At 43.4% G+C, this 13,721-nt stretch overlaps 1 protein-coding gene across 2 annotated transcripts in view; it reads right to left on the bottom strand.

Moving 5' to 3' along the window:
* Positions 1 to 13,721, bottom strand: part of Lrrc49 (leucine rich repeat containing 49) — a 111,104-nt gene that overhangs the window by 54,523 nt on the left and 42,860 nt on the right. For both annotated transcript variants that reach the window (XM_052188132.1, XM_052188133.1), the window contains one exon: positions 12,210 to 12,271. In XM_052188132.1, the coding sequence (XP_052044092.1) occupies positions 12,210 to 12,271 (62 nt within the window). The remainder of the gene's footprint in view (positions 1 to 12,209; positions 12,272 to 13,721) is intronic.

Here is a 13,721-nt window from a genome sequence, read left to right as displayed (position 1 = left end):
TTCATCTTGCCTTTGGCTGTGTTTCCACAAAGCATCTACACAAACACCATAGAGAAGGGGACCGCTTGGAATGCTTCTAGCAGGTTTCTTGAGTTTGTCATTTTATTGCGAATTCAATCGATTTATACCTTAAATTTGTTTTAGAATATACTTCTAATTTATTTCTGTTTGTTAGAAAAACTAAAAAGGAAATCATAAGTACATATTGGTCTCAATTAGTCATACTCATTTGTTTCTGAACTAAGACAAAACTACCCAATACTTAATCACAAATAATTTTAAGGCTTAAGGGCCTTCCTTTTAAGAATACTCAACAAAAACTTTTATGCAAATTATAGAACCTTTGCATTAACTAAATCTCAGAGGGTCTTTGATTCATAATTGCTTTTTTAAAATATCAATTCAACCCACAGCTTCTGGGAAGAACACTATCCCCTGAGCAAGGTAAGAAAATTAAGATCTCTCTCTCTCTCTCTCTCTCTCTCTCTCTCTCACACACACACACACACACACACACACACACACACACACACTTCCATACGGCTCTCTTTTACAAATACCTTGGTGTTAGTTATTCTTCCTCCCCTCCCTCCTCACCTTCACATCAGCTGTGCTCTCCTAACGGGGTCCCTCAAGATTATCCTCCCCACACCCGCCAATGGTCCCTTTTTAGTTTAACACATTCTCTGAGTCCTCCAAGATAAACAAGCAAATCTAAAGATGCAGTGTTGGGCCCACACGTGCAACCTTTGTCTTTCTAGGTCTGAGTCACCTCACTTAGTATAATTTTCTCCAGTTCCATCCATTTACCTGTCAATTTTATTATTTTATTTGTCTTTATAGTTGAATAAAATTCCATTGTATATAAGTACCACATTTTTATTAGCCATTTATCAGATGACAGACACCTAGGCTGTTTCCATGTCCTAGCTACTGTAAATAGGGCAGCTATGAACATGGCTGAACATATGTCTGGAGTAGGAAAAAAAATACAGTGCCAGGTATGAGATACCTTCCTTCAAGCTGTTGGTCAAGGGTATCTGAGAGACCCCCCAAAACAATACAAGCTATTGTAAACTTCTCTTGGTTGCACACCATAACTAGATAAGACCCTATTGCTAGATAAGACACCATACACTTTGATCAAAGGACACAAAAAAAATAAAAATGAAAATGAAAATAAAAATAAAATTGGCCAAAAACCTTCCTCCCTAATGGCTGGCATTCATAGTGGAAATGTGATGGGTAGACTGTGGAGGAGAAAGCCGTCAACAGTCTTACCCAGATGTGAACCCTGTGAGGTACAATGACAACCCCGACAGGGCACGCCTGTGGCTGCAAGGGCCCAGTGGTATGAGGGTGACCAACCACATTCCCTATGGATTTAAGGTCCATTCTATGGGGGAGGGGGTATGCCTGGTACTATAACTCTGGCAAGAACCAAAGGTTGGAGAGCTCATGGCCTTAAATGTGAACTCACTACTAATATGTTGTTAAATGAACATTGTATCAATCTGCCCTCTAAATTCAGATCTCTACCCGTAGACGGTGCAGCTCTCAGACCTCAGCAGCTAAGCTCTCTGATCAGCACACAGAGGTTAACACAGAACTCATAACAGGTCAAAGTGCAGAGGATACGTGTCTATGGGTGCTCAGACACAAATGGGACACCTATGTCACAGACAGACAGACACACACACACACACACACACACACACCAAGCTTAGAGATCATCATGGAAGGAGAGGTAGAAGGAGACGTAGAAAGAGTGTCAGAACCAGAGGTCACGGAAGACTGCAAGCAAACAATGCTTCACCATTCACAAATTCACAGCAGTATGTTGTAGCACAAGACCTGCACAGGAGCAAGCTTAGTCAGTAATCTAGGTTGGAGGGAGGCGTGGCTTATACTCCCCTATTCCAACAGTTCTCAACCTGTGGGCTGCACCCCTTTGGGGGTCTAACAACGCCTTCACAGTGGTCACTTAAGACCATGAGAAAATAGACATTTATATTACAATTCATAACAGTAGCAAAATTACAGTTATGAAGAGGCAACAAAATAATTTTATGGTTGGAGGGGTCACCACAACATGAGGAACTGTATTAAAGTGTCGTAGCATTAGGAAGGTTGTGGACCACTAACCTATCCCTTACTAAGAAGCTATGAGCAGTTGGGTTTCCATAGAGAAGGAGAGTCAGTTTTCTTTAGGATTGACCAATGGTTGGTATCTAGAACCCTGTCCTGTTGACCCTCTCAAGTGGATGGCCCCAAATCTGTCAGTATATGGGCAGCACAGACTGCACTCAGTGGGTTATTAAAAAAAAAATGACAGGAAATTTGAGATAGGTTTGGAAGTGAATCTGAGATGAGTTGGGGTAATTGTGATAATGCCCTATTTGCATCAATGAAATTCTCAAGGAATTAATAAAATATTATATTAAAATTGTTAATGCACACAGGCATAATGGTACACACCCGTAATTCCAAAATTTAACAGTTCAGTTCTACAGAAAGTTAAAGATTAGCCTGTGCTACATAGCAAGACCTTCTTTCTAAGTAAACAATATACATTTATGCTAATTCATTGCCATATATAGCTATTAGCCTCTCAGGCTAAGTGTGAATTCAGCCTGATGCAAGGTGTATAAACAGCCAGCAATCAGGACCTTCATTTAATTTTAGTTTTAAGAAGACGTCTTTGGAGAAAGCAGCTCAATTTATTTGAACTTGTGAAAATGAACCTTTATATCTACAATAAAAGGAGTTAGAAAATTCACTGTGACTTCAAAAGCATATATGTTTATGTATAAGCTGGTTGAGAAGTCCCAGAAAATGTCCAATTGACTAATGATATCCACTGAAGAAAGGCGATGGATGGACTGACAACACAGCTGTGGAGTGATTAACCTCAACAGTTTTCTCCAGAGACGCTGGACAGTACGCTCAGTGCCACGCCTGGCATCCGAATGCCACACTACAACCCAGGCAGCGTTTTTATATACTTTTGTACCAGCAGAATTAATATTTTAAATAACTATAGAAGTAAAAGATAATAAAATAAGGCATATTATAATAGAAAAAAAGAATAATGCTGTACATTAGTGGTACCTCGCTCCTTTAGCAACCGTGTAAGGAAATAAGCAAGCCTGGGAGAGGTCCCTAGACTCTCCACTGACCTGCACATTCACCTGTCCTTCTTTCCTTTCTCCTTCATTTCTTTCTGCACCTGCTTTGTAAACTCTGACCCTTCAGTAAACTGCAAGGCTTATAAACACTGTCCTCAGAGAAAACCATTTCTGATAGCTGTTGAGACTAGAAAAAGAAGACTCACAGAGCAGGAGGAAGCTGCCGTACAGAAGCCACACTATCAGGTCTCGAGAGCCTATTCAAACACAACCGCTGCAACTGGGATAGCTTGGTTTCCAGGGCTCCCCGATAACTCAGAGAATGAACCTCTATTCTCTGCTCCCATCATATAGATGCTTTCCTTTGCAGTCACCTCCACACCCAATTTAGCGAATTAGAAGACACAGGGTGAGTACATTCTGTCAATAGTTCAAAGAGAACCTCACCCAACTTATTATCATACAAAATACAAAAAGATGCAGAAGACACACAAAGAAGTTGGCTTTAGTGCCTATTTATCTACAGAAACATTTCCAGACAATGTTACACTATCCAGTTCTAGAAGAATGACAGTGATGTTAGTTTCCATAACAGAAGGAATCTTGTACTTACCTGGCATGTATGGGTGCTGAGCTCCATCCATCCCCAGCAACACACACACATACACATACACATGCAAGCACACACACACACACACACACACACACACACACACACACACACACACCACAAGGAGAAATAGGGGAACAAGAGAGATCACTAATGGTTATAATTTCTAGCAGAAGCCATTAGAATATTTCCCCTTTAAAAATGTATTTTTATTTTGTGTTTATGGGTACTTTGTCTGCACATATGTGTGTATACTACATATATGCCTGGCCTATAGATATTAGAAGAGGGTGCTGGATCCCCTGGAATTGAAGTTACAGATGGTTGTGAACTGCCATGTGAGTTCTGGGAATCGAACTAGAGTCTTCTGTAAGAACATCTAGTGCTCTTAACTGTTCAGCTGTCTCTCCTGCCACATTAGACTCTTTCTAACAGCTCTACTTCCTCAAAAAACAAAATCGAACACTAGACTAAAAGTTTCAGTGTCTGGGAGATGGCTCAGCCTGGTAACCTGAATTCAATACCCAAGACCACATGGTGGGAGGAGAAAACCAACCCAGCAAGTTATCCTTTGACTTCTACATGGTTGCTGTAGCACATGCCCCAGTCCAATGATAGATAGATAGATAGATAGATAGATAGATAGATAGATAGATAGATAGATAGATAGATAGATTAAAAATGTGTACTTAGAAAAGTGCTGAGAACAGCAGGGTTGTTTTTATAAAGTGGGGTTAAAGAGATAGCTCAGGCGATAAGAGCTCTAAATGCTCTTGGACACGACCCAAGTGCAGTTCCCAGTACCCATATTAGGTGGCTCACAACTCCTTGCAACTTCACTTCTAGAGGGATCTGATACCCTCTTCTGCCCTCCAAGGGAACAAAAGCAGAAAATCTTAAGAAACAATATTTCCCTTACAGTGTAAGATGGACTCTAGTATTTTCTCTTTGGTCTTATTTTCCTAGTCCTGAAGAACTAAGCTGGTTGTAGCATCCTTGGATATGTTCTGAACTGAGATTTCAAAATATAGACCAGTGATATTTTCAAGTCAGGTATAATTCTTGCTTTACCTATAAACTCTTGAACTGAATTTAAAAGTACAGAATTGTGGCTGGGGAGCAGGGGACCTGTGGAATTGGAATCCACAAAAAGGTACTTCAAATGCTGCATTTAGCATGCAAACTCTTAGTGTCATTTAATCTGAGGGGTGCAAGATTATCCTGAGTTATTCTGATAGGGAAAGGATATGGAAAGGTAATTGATTGCCAATGTGAATAGACACAAAGACCAAGCAGAGGTATAGGATGTCTTAAGGTGCCTTGGTGGGACAAAATGTTGGGCACTGTGGGAACAAAATTAGAATGGGAAGGTAGGCCCAGCCTGTTCTGAAATCTCCCTTTTCTATACTAAAGAGAACATGAGTATTCAACATAGGAAGGAAATTCTGACATGTAGCAGCATAGGTGACCTTGAGTATGCTAAGTAAAACAGGGTGCACATAAAAGCACAAACAGTGTAGGGTTTCATTCCTTTGAGGGCCCTCCCTCAGCAATCACGCTCAGAGCCAGAGTAGAACAGAGGCTGCAGTGGCAGAGGATAGGTGCGTAGAGACTGTTTAGTAAGTATCGAGCTCCAGGTCTGTAAGATGTAAGAGCCGTGGAGATTGGCTGTGAAACAACTCGGATCGCCTCACTGGCTTAAGGTTTCCATTGCTGTGAAGAGATACCATCGCCACAGCAACTCTTATAGGAAAACACTTAATTGGGGTTGGCTTACAGTTTGGAGGTTTAGTCATTATCTATCATCATAGCAAGCTACATGACATTGTGCAGGTAGACATGGTGCTGAAGAAGGGGCTGAGAGCTCTGCATCCAGAGCATCAGGCAGCAACAGGAATGCCACAGTAGGCCTAGCTTGAGCATGAGACCTCAAAGCCCACCCTAATGGTGGCACAGTTCTTCCAGAAGGCCACACCTCCTAATAATGTCACTCTCTACAGGCCAAACATTCAAACACAAGAGTCTATGGGGACCATTCCTATTCAAACAACCACATTCCACTCTCTGGACAACATAAGCTTGCAGCCATAACATAATGTAAAATGCATTTAGTCCAACTTCAAAAGTCCCTATAGTCTGTAAAGGTCTCAACAATGTTTAAAAGTCCAAAATTCAAAGTCTACTCTGAGATTCATGCAATCTATTAACTGTAACCCCCTGTAAAATTAAAATGAAAAAGCAGATCACATACTTCCAACATATGATGGTACAGATATACACTACAGTTCCAAAAGGTAGGAAAGAAGCATAGTAAGGAAATACTGGACCAAAGCAAGACTGAAAAGTAGTTGTACAAACTCCAAACTACATCTCTATCTGTGATGTCAAAGCATTCTGCAGTTCTCCAACTCCTTTCATCTTTGTGGACAGCAACATAGCTCTGTCTCTTAGGGTGGTTCCACTCCCTGTGAGTTGCTCTTCTTAGCAGGAATCTCACAGCTCTGGCATCTCCAACATCTTGGGATCTCTAAGGCAATCTAGGTTTCACCCTTACAGCTTCATGCAATGGCTGCTCTAAGCCTCCATCCAGGGATATTCTTGCCATGTGCCTGGCCTCAATGGCTGTTCTTAGTTGTGGAGAAAAATTCCATAACTGCTTTCTTCTATCCTTGACTTTAAAGCCAAAATCTTATGGCTGAACCTGCCAAGTTCTACTTCTTGCTGGGGCTGGAACACGCCTCCCTTGTTCAACTACATCTTCACCAGCTCTTTGGTTTCCTTCATTATCTAAGCTTGGTTGTCCTAGAGCTTGCTCTGTAGGCCAGGCTGGCCTGGAACTTAGAGATCAGCTGCATCTGCCTCCAAATGCTGGGTTTTAACGCATGCGCCACCATGCCTAGGCCTAAGCTTTTCTTTCATTCCTTTTCACAAATCGGGAATGGTGGCTGGGCAGGACATTGCCCTGAGATCACCACTCCTTTTATTCCATAACATCAGGATTTTCTTTCATTTTTTTATCTCTATGAATAAAGGACTTAGCTCCATTCCACTTCCCAGTACTCCTTTTCTCCTCAAGCTGTGCATTTTGTATTTTTCCTTGCTCAGTTTGCTTCATTTCATGGTAGATCTGCATAAGAGTGATCACTAATAACCACATAACAGAGTCGATACTAGGCTGTTTTGAAATTTCCTCTGCTAAGGCAATTGATCCAAAACTCTTTACTTTAACCTCAGGCAGAGTTTTCTTCCAATAAGGGAAGAAAACAGCCACGTTTTTCACTAAAATATCACAAGATTGATCTCTAAGCTACATATTAATATTCTTCTCCTCTGAGCCTCTTGCACCAGTCTCAGAGTTTAGCCCCCACGGTTCTAATCACCCTCAGCACCACTGTCTTTCATGCTCTACTAGGATGGCCCACTAAGCCCCACTTAGTGTCCAACTACTTTCCTAATCCTAAATCCCAAAGTCTACATTCCTCAGATTAAAAAAAAATTGACCAGGCCTATCACAGCAATACCTGACTCTTGATATCAACCGCTGCCTTAGTTAGGGGTTTTTTTTCCCCCTGTGAAAAGACGCTATGACCACAGCATCTCTTATAACAGAAATTATTTAATTGGGGCTGGCTTACAGTTCAGAAGATTAGCCTATTATTGTCATGGCAGGAAACATGGCAACAAAAGGCAAGCAGGTAGAGAAGGAGCTGAGAGTTCTACATCCAGATCAGCAGGCAGCAGAAGTAAATGCTACACTAGGCCTAGCTTGAGCATAGAAATTTCAAAGTCTGCGCCTACAGTGACACACTTCCTCCAACAAATCCATACCTACTCCAACAAGGCCATACCTCCTACTAGTGCCATACCTATGGGCTAAACATTCACACTCGAGTCTATTGGTCCATACCTTTTCAAACCACCACATTCACACTACTAATATATACATTTTAAAAACAGCATTCCATTGTAAGAGTTATCATCTTAGCCACAGAAGATTCCTGGGAACTGAGCTCAGGTTAAACATGGAAAGAGAGGAGGATGGGTTCTCGATATGTTCTGATGGCCAAAGCCAGTGGGGCTCCTCCAGGCCCAGGAGGCAAGTTTCATTACTGTATGTGTATATCCTAAAGAAAGCCCAACTACAAGTCAGATATGCTCCCTCCCTCCTGAACTTACCATCTGCACCCACAGACATTTTTAAATAAGCTTATGTCAAGCAAATAAGTTGTCTTAGTCATTTTTCTCTTGCTATGAAGAGACACCATGACTGTAGTGACTATTTCTGGTTGTCAGCTTGACTATATCTGGAATGAACTACAATCCAGAATTGGAAGTCTCACCTATGATCCTAATCTGAAGGCTCAGAGATACAAGTTTCTGACCTGGATCTTGGCGTGGAAATCTTGAAGCATAGTGGCTATGAATTCCAGAAGTTTAAAACAAGGAGATCTCCAAATTCAAGGTCATCTGGGATTAAAGGCTCAGTGGCACATGCCTTTAATCTGGGCCACACCCTCTGCTGGAGACCTACATAAGGACATTGGAAGAAAGAAGACTCACTCACTCTTCCTTACCTGCTTGCCTTGTGGGACTAAGCAACTGCTAGATCCTTGGTCTTCCATTCACAGCTGCTGCTGACCATTGTTGGGAAGCTGGACTACAGACTGTAAATCAACAAATTCTAACTATGTAGTCTAACTATATAGAGACTACCCATACATTCTGTGACTCTAGAGAACCCTGACTAATACAATGACCATGGCAACTTTTATAAATAAAAGAAAGCATTTAGTTTAACCTAATGTAGGTTGCTTATACTCAGAAGTTTAGTCCATTATTGTCATGCAGGAAGCATGGCAGAAAGCAGGCAGACATAGTACTGGAGAGGTAGCTGAGACTTTTACACTGGCAGATTGGTAGGCAGGAGGAAGAGAGTGAGAGAGCCACTGAGCCTGGCTTGAGCTTCTGAATCCCCAAGGCCCACCCCAAATGACACACTTCCTCCAACAAGGCCACACACACACACACACACTCCAAGGCCACACCTCCTAATGCCACTCCCTAGGCATACAAACATGAGCCTATAAGATCCATTGTCATTCAAACCACCACATAAGTCTACCTTATAGCCTTAATTTCCTAGCCTGGGCTACAGACTGTGTCTCAAAAGCAAACAAACCAAAGAGAAGGAAAGCTTACTAGTAAAGAGACACATGGTACTTGGTGGTTTGAATGAACAAGGCCTCCAAAGGCTTGTGTGGAAGGTGAATTCTGTTTTTTTCCTTTCATTTTTAAAAGATATTTAATTTATTTATGTGTATGTATATGAGTGATCAATTTGCATGTGTGCCTGCATGACAGGAGGGCATCAGATCCCATTACAGATGCTTGTGAGCCACCATGTGGTTACTGGGCACTGAGCTCGAGGCCTCTGGAAGTACAACCTGTACTCTAACTACTGAGCCATCTCTCCAGCCCCAAGGCTTATATGTTTGAATACTGGTCCCCAGTACGTAGAATCCTGTGAGAAGGATCAGGGGTGCTGCATTTCTGGAGGAGGGGTGGCACTGGGAGCAGGCTTTGAGGTTTCAAAAGATTTGTGTGATTCAAAGTAGTGCTCACTCTCTGTCTAGTTTGTCATGGCCCAAGATGTGAGCTCTCAGCTGTTTCTTCCCTCTGCCATCATGGACTCCAACCTTCTGGAACTGTGAAGTCATTTATATTGATCATGGCACTGTGTCACAGTCCTAGACAAGTAACTAAGAGAATGAGGAACAACAAGGAAAAAGAAACAACAAGGAAAAGCAACAGCAGCTTAGGAGGGCTGGGAGACCAAATGAGCCCAGCTAGAGAGTTCGTACATACAGCAATCCTCCTGATCTATCACAGGCTGTTTCTCGCAGGGTGATCCTGAGCAGTGTACTTTGGCAGATGCCCCTAACACTTTATGGGCTAGGTGAGGGGGTGGAGTTTGTGTAGGATGAGGAAGGGAGGGTCCTACAGTGTGGATCGGAAGCTTGAGCCCTGAGTCCAGTGAGTCAAGTAGACCCTCCTCTTTCCTGAGCCTGTTCATCACCCACAGCTCAGCCTAGTACCACTTCCCGATCTGCAGCGGGTGAGCATTTATCTCTGTGCTCTCCTGTTGTCCCATATAACTAAGTCTAACATATGCACTACAATGTGCTAGCTTCTCCTGTGCCTTCCCTGTGAAACCACGAATGCTCTGAGGGACTCAGCAGAAGCACAGTCTACTGACAGAAGTGACAGGGGATATGTGGGTCATTCTCTAACAGTAACCTAAATGCTTACTGACATAGGTCAAGGCTGTTCTGCTATCTTCAGGCAAGCACACGATACAGGTCTAGTCGATGCTCACAAGTAACCTACCATTAAACATAAGGACCTACTTCTCCCATGTTGGAGCTCTCTGAATTCCATAATGAAATCTCATTTTGGAAGTTTCTATATTTCCACAGGCATTTAAGAGTTGATGCTGATGGACCATTAAGATTCCAACAACTTGGTAAAAACCTAAGAAGTCTTATAAGAGAAAGGGTCAATAGATGTTCCCCTCTAAATGTTCCCCTCTCTTCATTTACCAGATGCAGTTTGCATCTCCACAAAGAGGACCCTTTGTTGCTTCCCTCTGTGACCTCTGCTACCCAGGAATACAGGACTACAGAATCTGGCAGCTCTGTTCAGCAGAAGACGAGTAAGTGCAGAAGGTGCCGAGTTGTCACCGAAGTAGCACAGTAGACATACTTCTGTCTTGAGTAAAGGCCACATGAATGTTTTCAAGGCTTGCTCTCAAGAGTATTTTCCTTCCCCAAACCCAACGCACTCATGATACAAAACTTCTGGGTCACAGATATCAATACAGAGCAACAGATTCATTTTGCCCCCAAAACATATCAGGCGGAAACACTAAAGACTCTAAAGCTCAGTCTGTGGAGAAATACACAGACACAAAGCAGTTAAGGGTGGAGGCAGGGGAGTGGACAAGAGCCTTGAAATGTTACCTCACTTATTCATCAGTTTCTTAGGAAATTGTGTTTCCTTTGTTTGTTTGTTTTCAAGGAAAAAAATCCCACCAATCATATTTTGCAAGTTGGGTGAACCTCCCTTCCAGACTTTGAAAGAAAGCTCTCCAGTATATAAGCAACCAAACCAAACTCCGTACGAGCTGAAGTTTAGAAGTTCATAGAGCTTGTGTCCCGGGGCCTGAGGGTAGCACAGTCTATATAAACAAACATATTATCTGTTCAGTCGCCCACACAAACAAGGAGGAGCAAGTTCACCTTGGACAGGGAAGTCAAAGGGTTTGCAGCAGCTCATACAGTGAGTATTCTCTCTAGAGCTTTGTCAGTCATTAGGTAGAAATCTCCTAAAGAAAGACAATGCTAACAAAAGAAATACACACACACACACACACACACACACAAGCACACACGTAGCAGCAGGGCAGTTAGAAAAGCACGATTCAGGCTGAGAGAACACAGAAAGTCCTTCAGAAACTTTCATGCTTCTCTATGGAGGAGAAAAGAGGAGGATTGAAAGGCATTTCTTCTGAAATCCCGTCTCTCTAAAATGCTCACCATCTTGAGGTAACTGTTTTTTGTTTGTTTTTTTTTTAAGAGATAGAGAATAGAAAGATGGGGCTAAACTCAGGTATGAGCCAGAGAAAGAAAGGATGTGATGAGAAAGATGCCCAGAACCCCATGGTTTCTGGTCCTCTACAGCATAGCCCTGGGATCCAGGAAGAGATGTGCTTTTAAACTTAATAGTTATCCTTGCACAAATGCAAGTCCAGAGATCAGCCTTGAAGAGAGACTAAAGAGCAGAGGGGAAGTCAAGTTCAAACAGAGGCAGGAGGAAGGAGAAAGGAAGGGAGTAGGGAAGGAGCTCGTTCTGCACTGAGGGCCAGCCAGCCTCTGCCTCTGCTTTAGTTCTCCAGGCTCCACACTAACACATCATGATAGAAGGACAGCAAGCAGAATGAGTGCATTTGTGTATTCTCATGACCTTCTCAGCAGCATTCATTCCAAGCAGAGACTCACTTGGAAGGCAGGCACGGCCTAATTCCCATGCAGCTCAGTGACAAATATAGCCTGCTTTATCAAAACTGCTCAGTGGCGGTACAAATCACCATGATAATTTATGAAAGAAACTAATTCAACTGTCTAAGGCAGTGGCTGTCAGACAAAGGACAGCAAATCCACACTGACAGCTCCATGCAGCCCACCGGCAGAACTAAAGAAAGGCCTACTTTGCTAACTGTATCATCTTTAGCAACAGAGGCAGAAAACACAAGAGCTTCCTTTTCCCAACAAAGAACTTTGTCATGGGCGGTCCCCCATTTTCAAATGTAAAATATCTCATGGCAGTAAAACTCTCCCCAGAACTGACAGTCTCAGAGCATTAGAACCCACACAGACAAGTTATCTATTAATGAGTTGGGAGTTGCCACCTACCTAGTTATATTGTTGAAGCTGAGGAAGAGGCGTTGGAGGCAGGGCAAATTATCCACATCTCTCTAGAAAACAACAGAAAGCAAATTTTTATCAGTTGAAAGAAAAAAATATCGTATTAAAATGCCTCCTGTTCAGCTGCTGGAAGATATTCATGCCTCTCCCCCTCCTGCAACCTCTCTGCACCCTTCATCTCCACCGGACTCGGAGATCCATTCTTTGCTGCTGCAGAGCAGGCGAGTGGGAGGGTGTCAGCACATCCGCAGAGCAGGCTGCACCAGCAAGGTACAAAGCCAGCCGTGGAGGAAGCAGGGATCACTGCGGCTAGCTTCCTTCGGCGTGCTTTTGGGAAGGATGCCAGGATGCTACTTCAGCATTTACTGTAGCACAGGCAGTGTGATCTGGGCTTGTTCAAAGTCACTTTTCAAAAGGACACATTCAAAAGCTTTCCAAACAGTGGTGCAAATTTCAAAGCCATTTTCCTCATTATTCTCAAACTGTTGGAAATAGATCACTCAGTTATAAAGACAAAATACAGGGACAACCACTGCCAAACTAAATGCAGATCATAACGTGAAGGGCACTGTAAGGTCAGCTCCTAATCTAGACACAGACTGAAAGTTTAGACCATATACTTAAACATGTGCTAAAAACATCCCTGCAGTATTTTTAAAAGTTGCTCTTAGCCAATACCAAAAGATTTAGGCTCAGATGACTAAAAAAAAAAATTACAAAATAAATATGCTCAATTTCATTAGGCAAAACAACAACAAACCCAAAAAACAAAAACAACAACAAAAACCTTCCCAAAAAAACCTGACATAGTAGAGGAATAGCCTCTGCTAAGGAAGTATAGTAATCTGACTTAGTATAGAGAATACAGCATATGAGACTGCTTCAGGTGCAGTGCAAGGGTGGTCTGGCATATTGAAGGGTAAGCTGTCAGGGTGGAGGGTGGGCTGTCAGGGTGGAGAGTGGGCTGTCAGGGTGGAGGGAGGGCTGTCAGGGTGGAGGGAGGGCTGTCAGGGTGGAGGGTGGGCTGTCAGGGTGGAGAGAGGGCTGTCAGGGTGGAGGGAGGGCTGTCAGGGTGGAGGGAGGGCTGTCAGGGTGGAGGGTGGGCTGTCAGGGTGGAGGGTGGGCTGTCAGGGTGGAGGGAGGGCTGTCAGGGTGGAGGGAGGGCTGTCAGGGTGCAGGGAGGGCTGTCAGGGTGGAGGGTGGTCTGTCAGGGTGGAGGGAGGGCTGTCAGGGTGGAGGGAGGGCTGTCAGGGTGGAGGGAGGGCTGTCAGGGTGGAGGGAGGGCTGTCAGGGTGGAGGGAGGGCTGTCAGGGTGGAGGGAGGGCTGTCAGGGTGGAGGGAGGGCTGTCAGGGTGGAGGGTGGGCTGTCAGGATGACCACATAGCCACAGAGGCTGAGGCAGGGCATCTCAGACTTCAAATGCTCTGCCACCCCATGTGAAACCACTTCATGTCCAGCACAGGTCTTCCTTCTGCAGTAACCGTCATTCGCCTCTCTGCA

Source organism: Apodemus sylvaticus, chromosome 7 (assembly GCF_947179515.1).
Source record: "Apodemus sylvaticus chromosome 7, mApoSyl1.1, whole genome shotgun sequence".
NCBI lineage: Eukaryota > Metazoa > Chordata > Mammalia > Rodentia > Muridae > Apodemus > Apodemus sylvaticus.
This window is presented reverse-complemented; position numbering and strand designations above follow the sequence as displayed.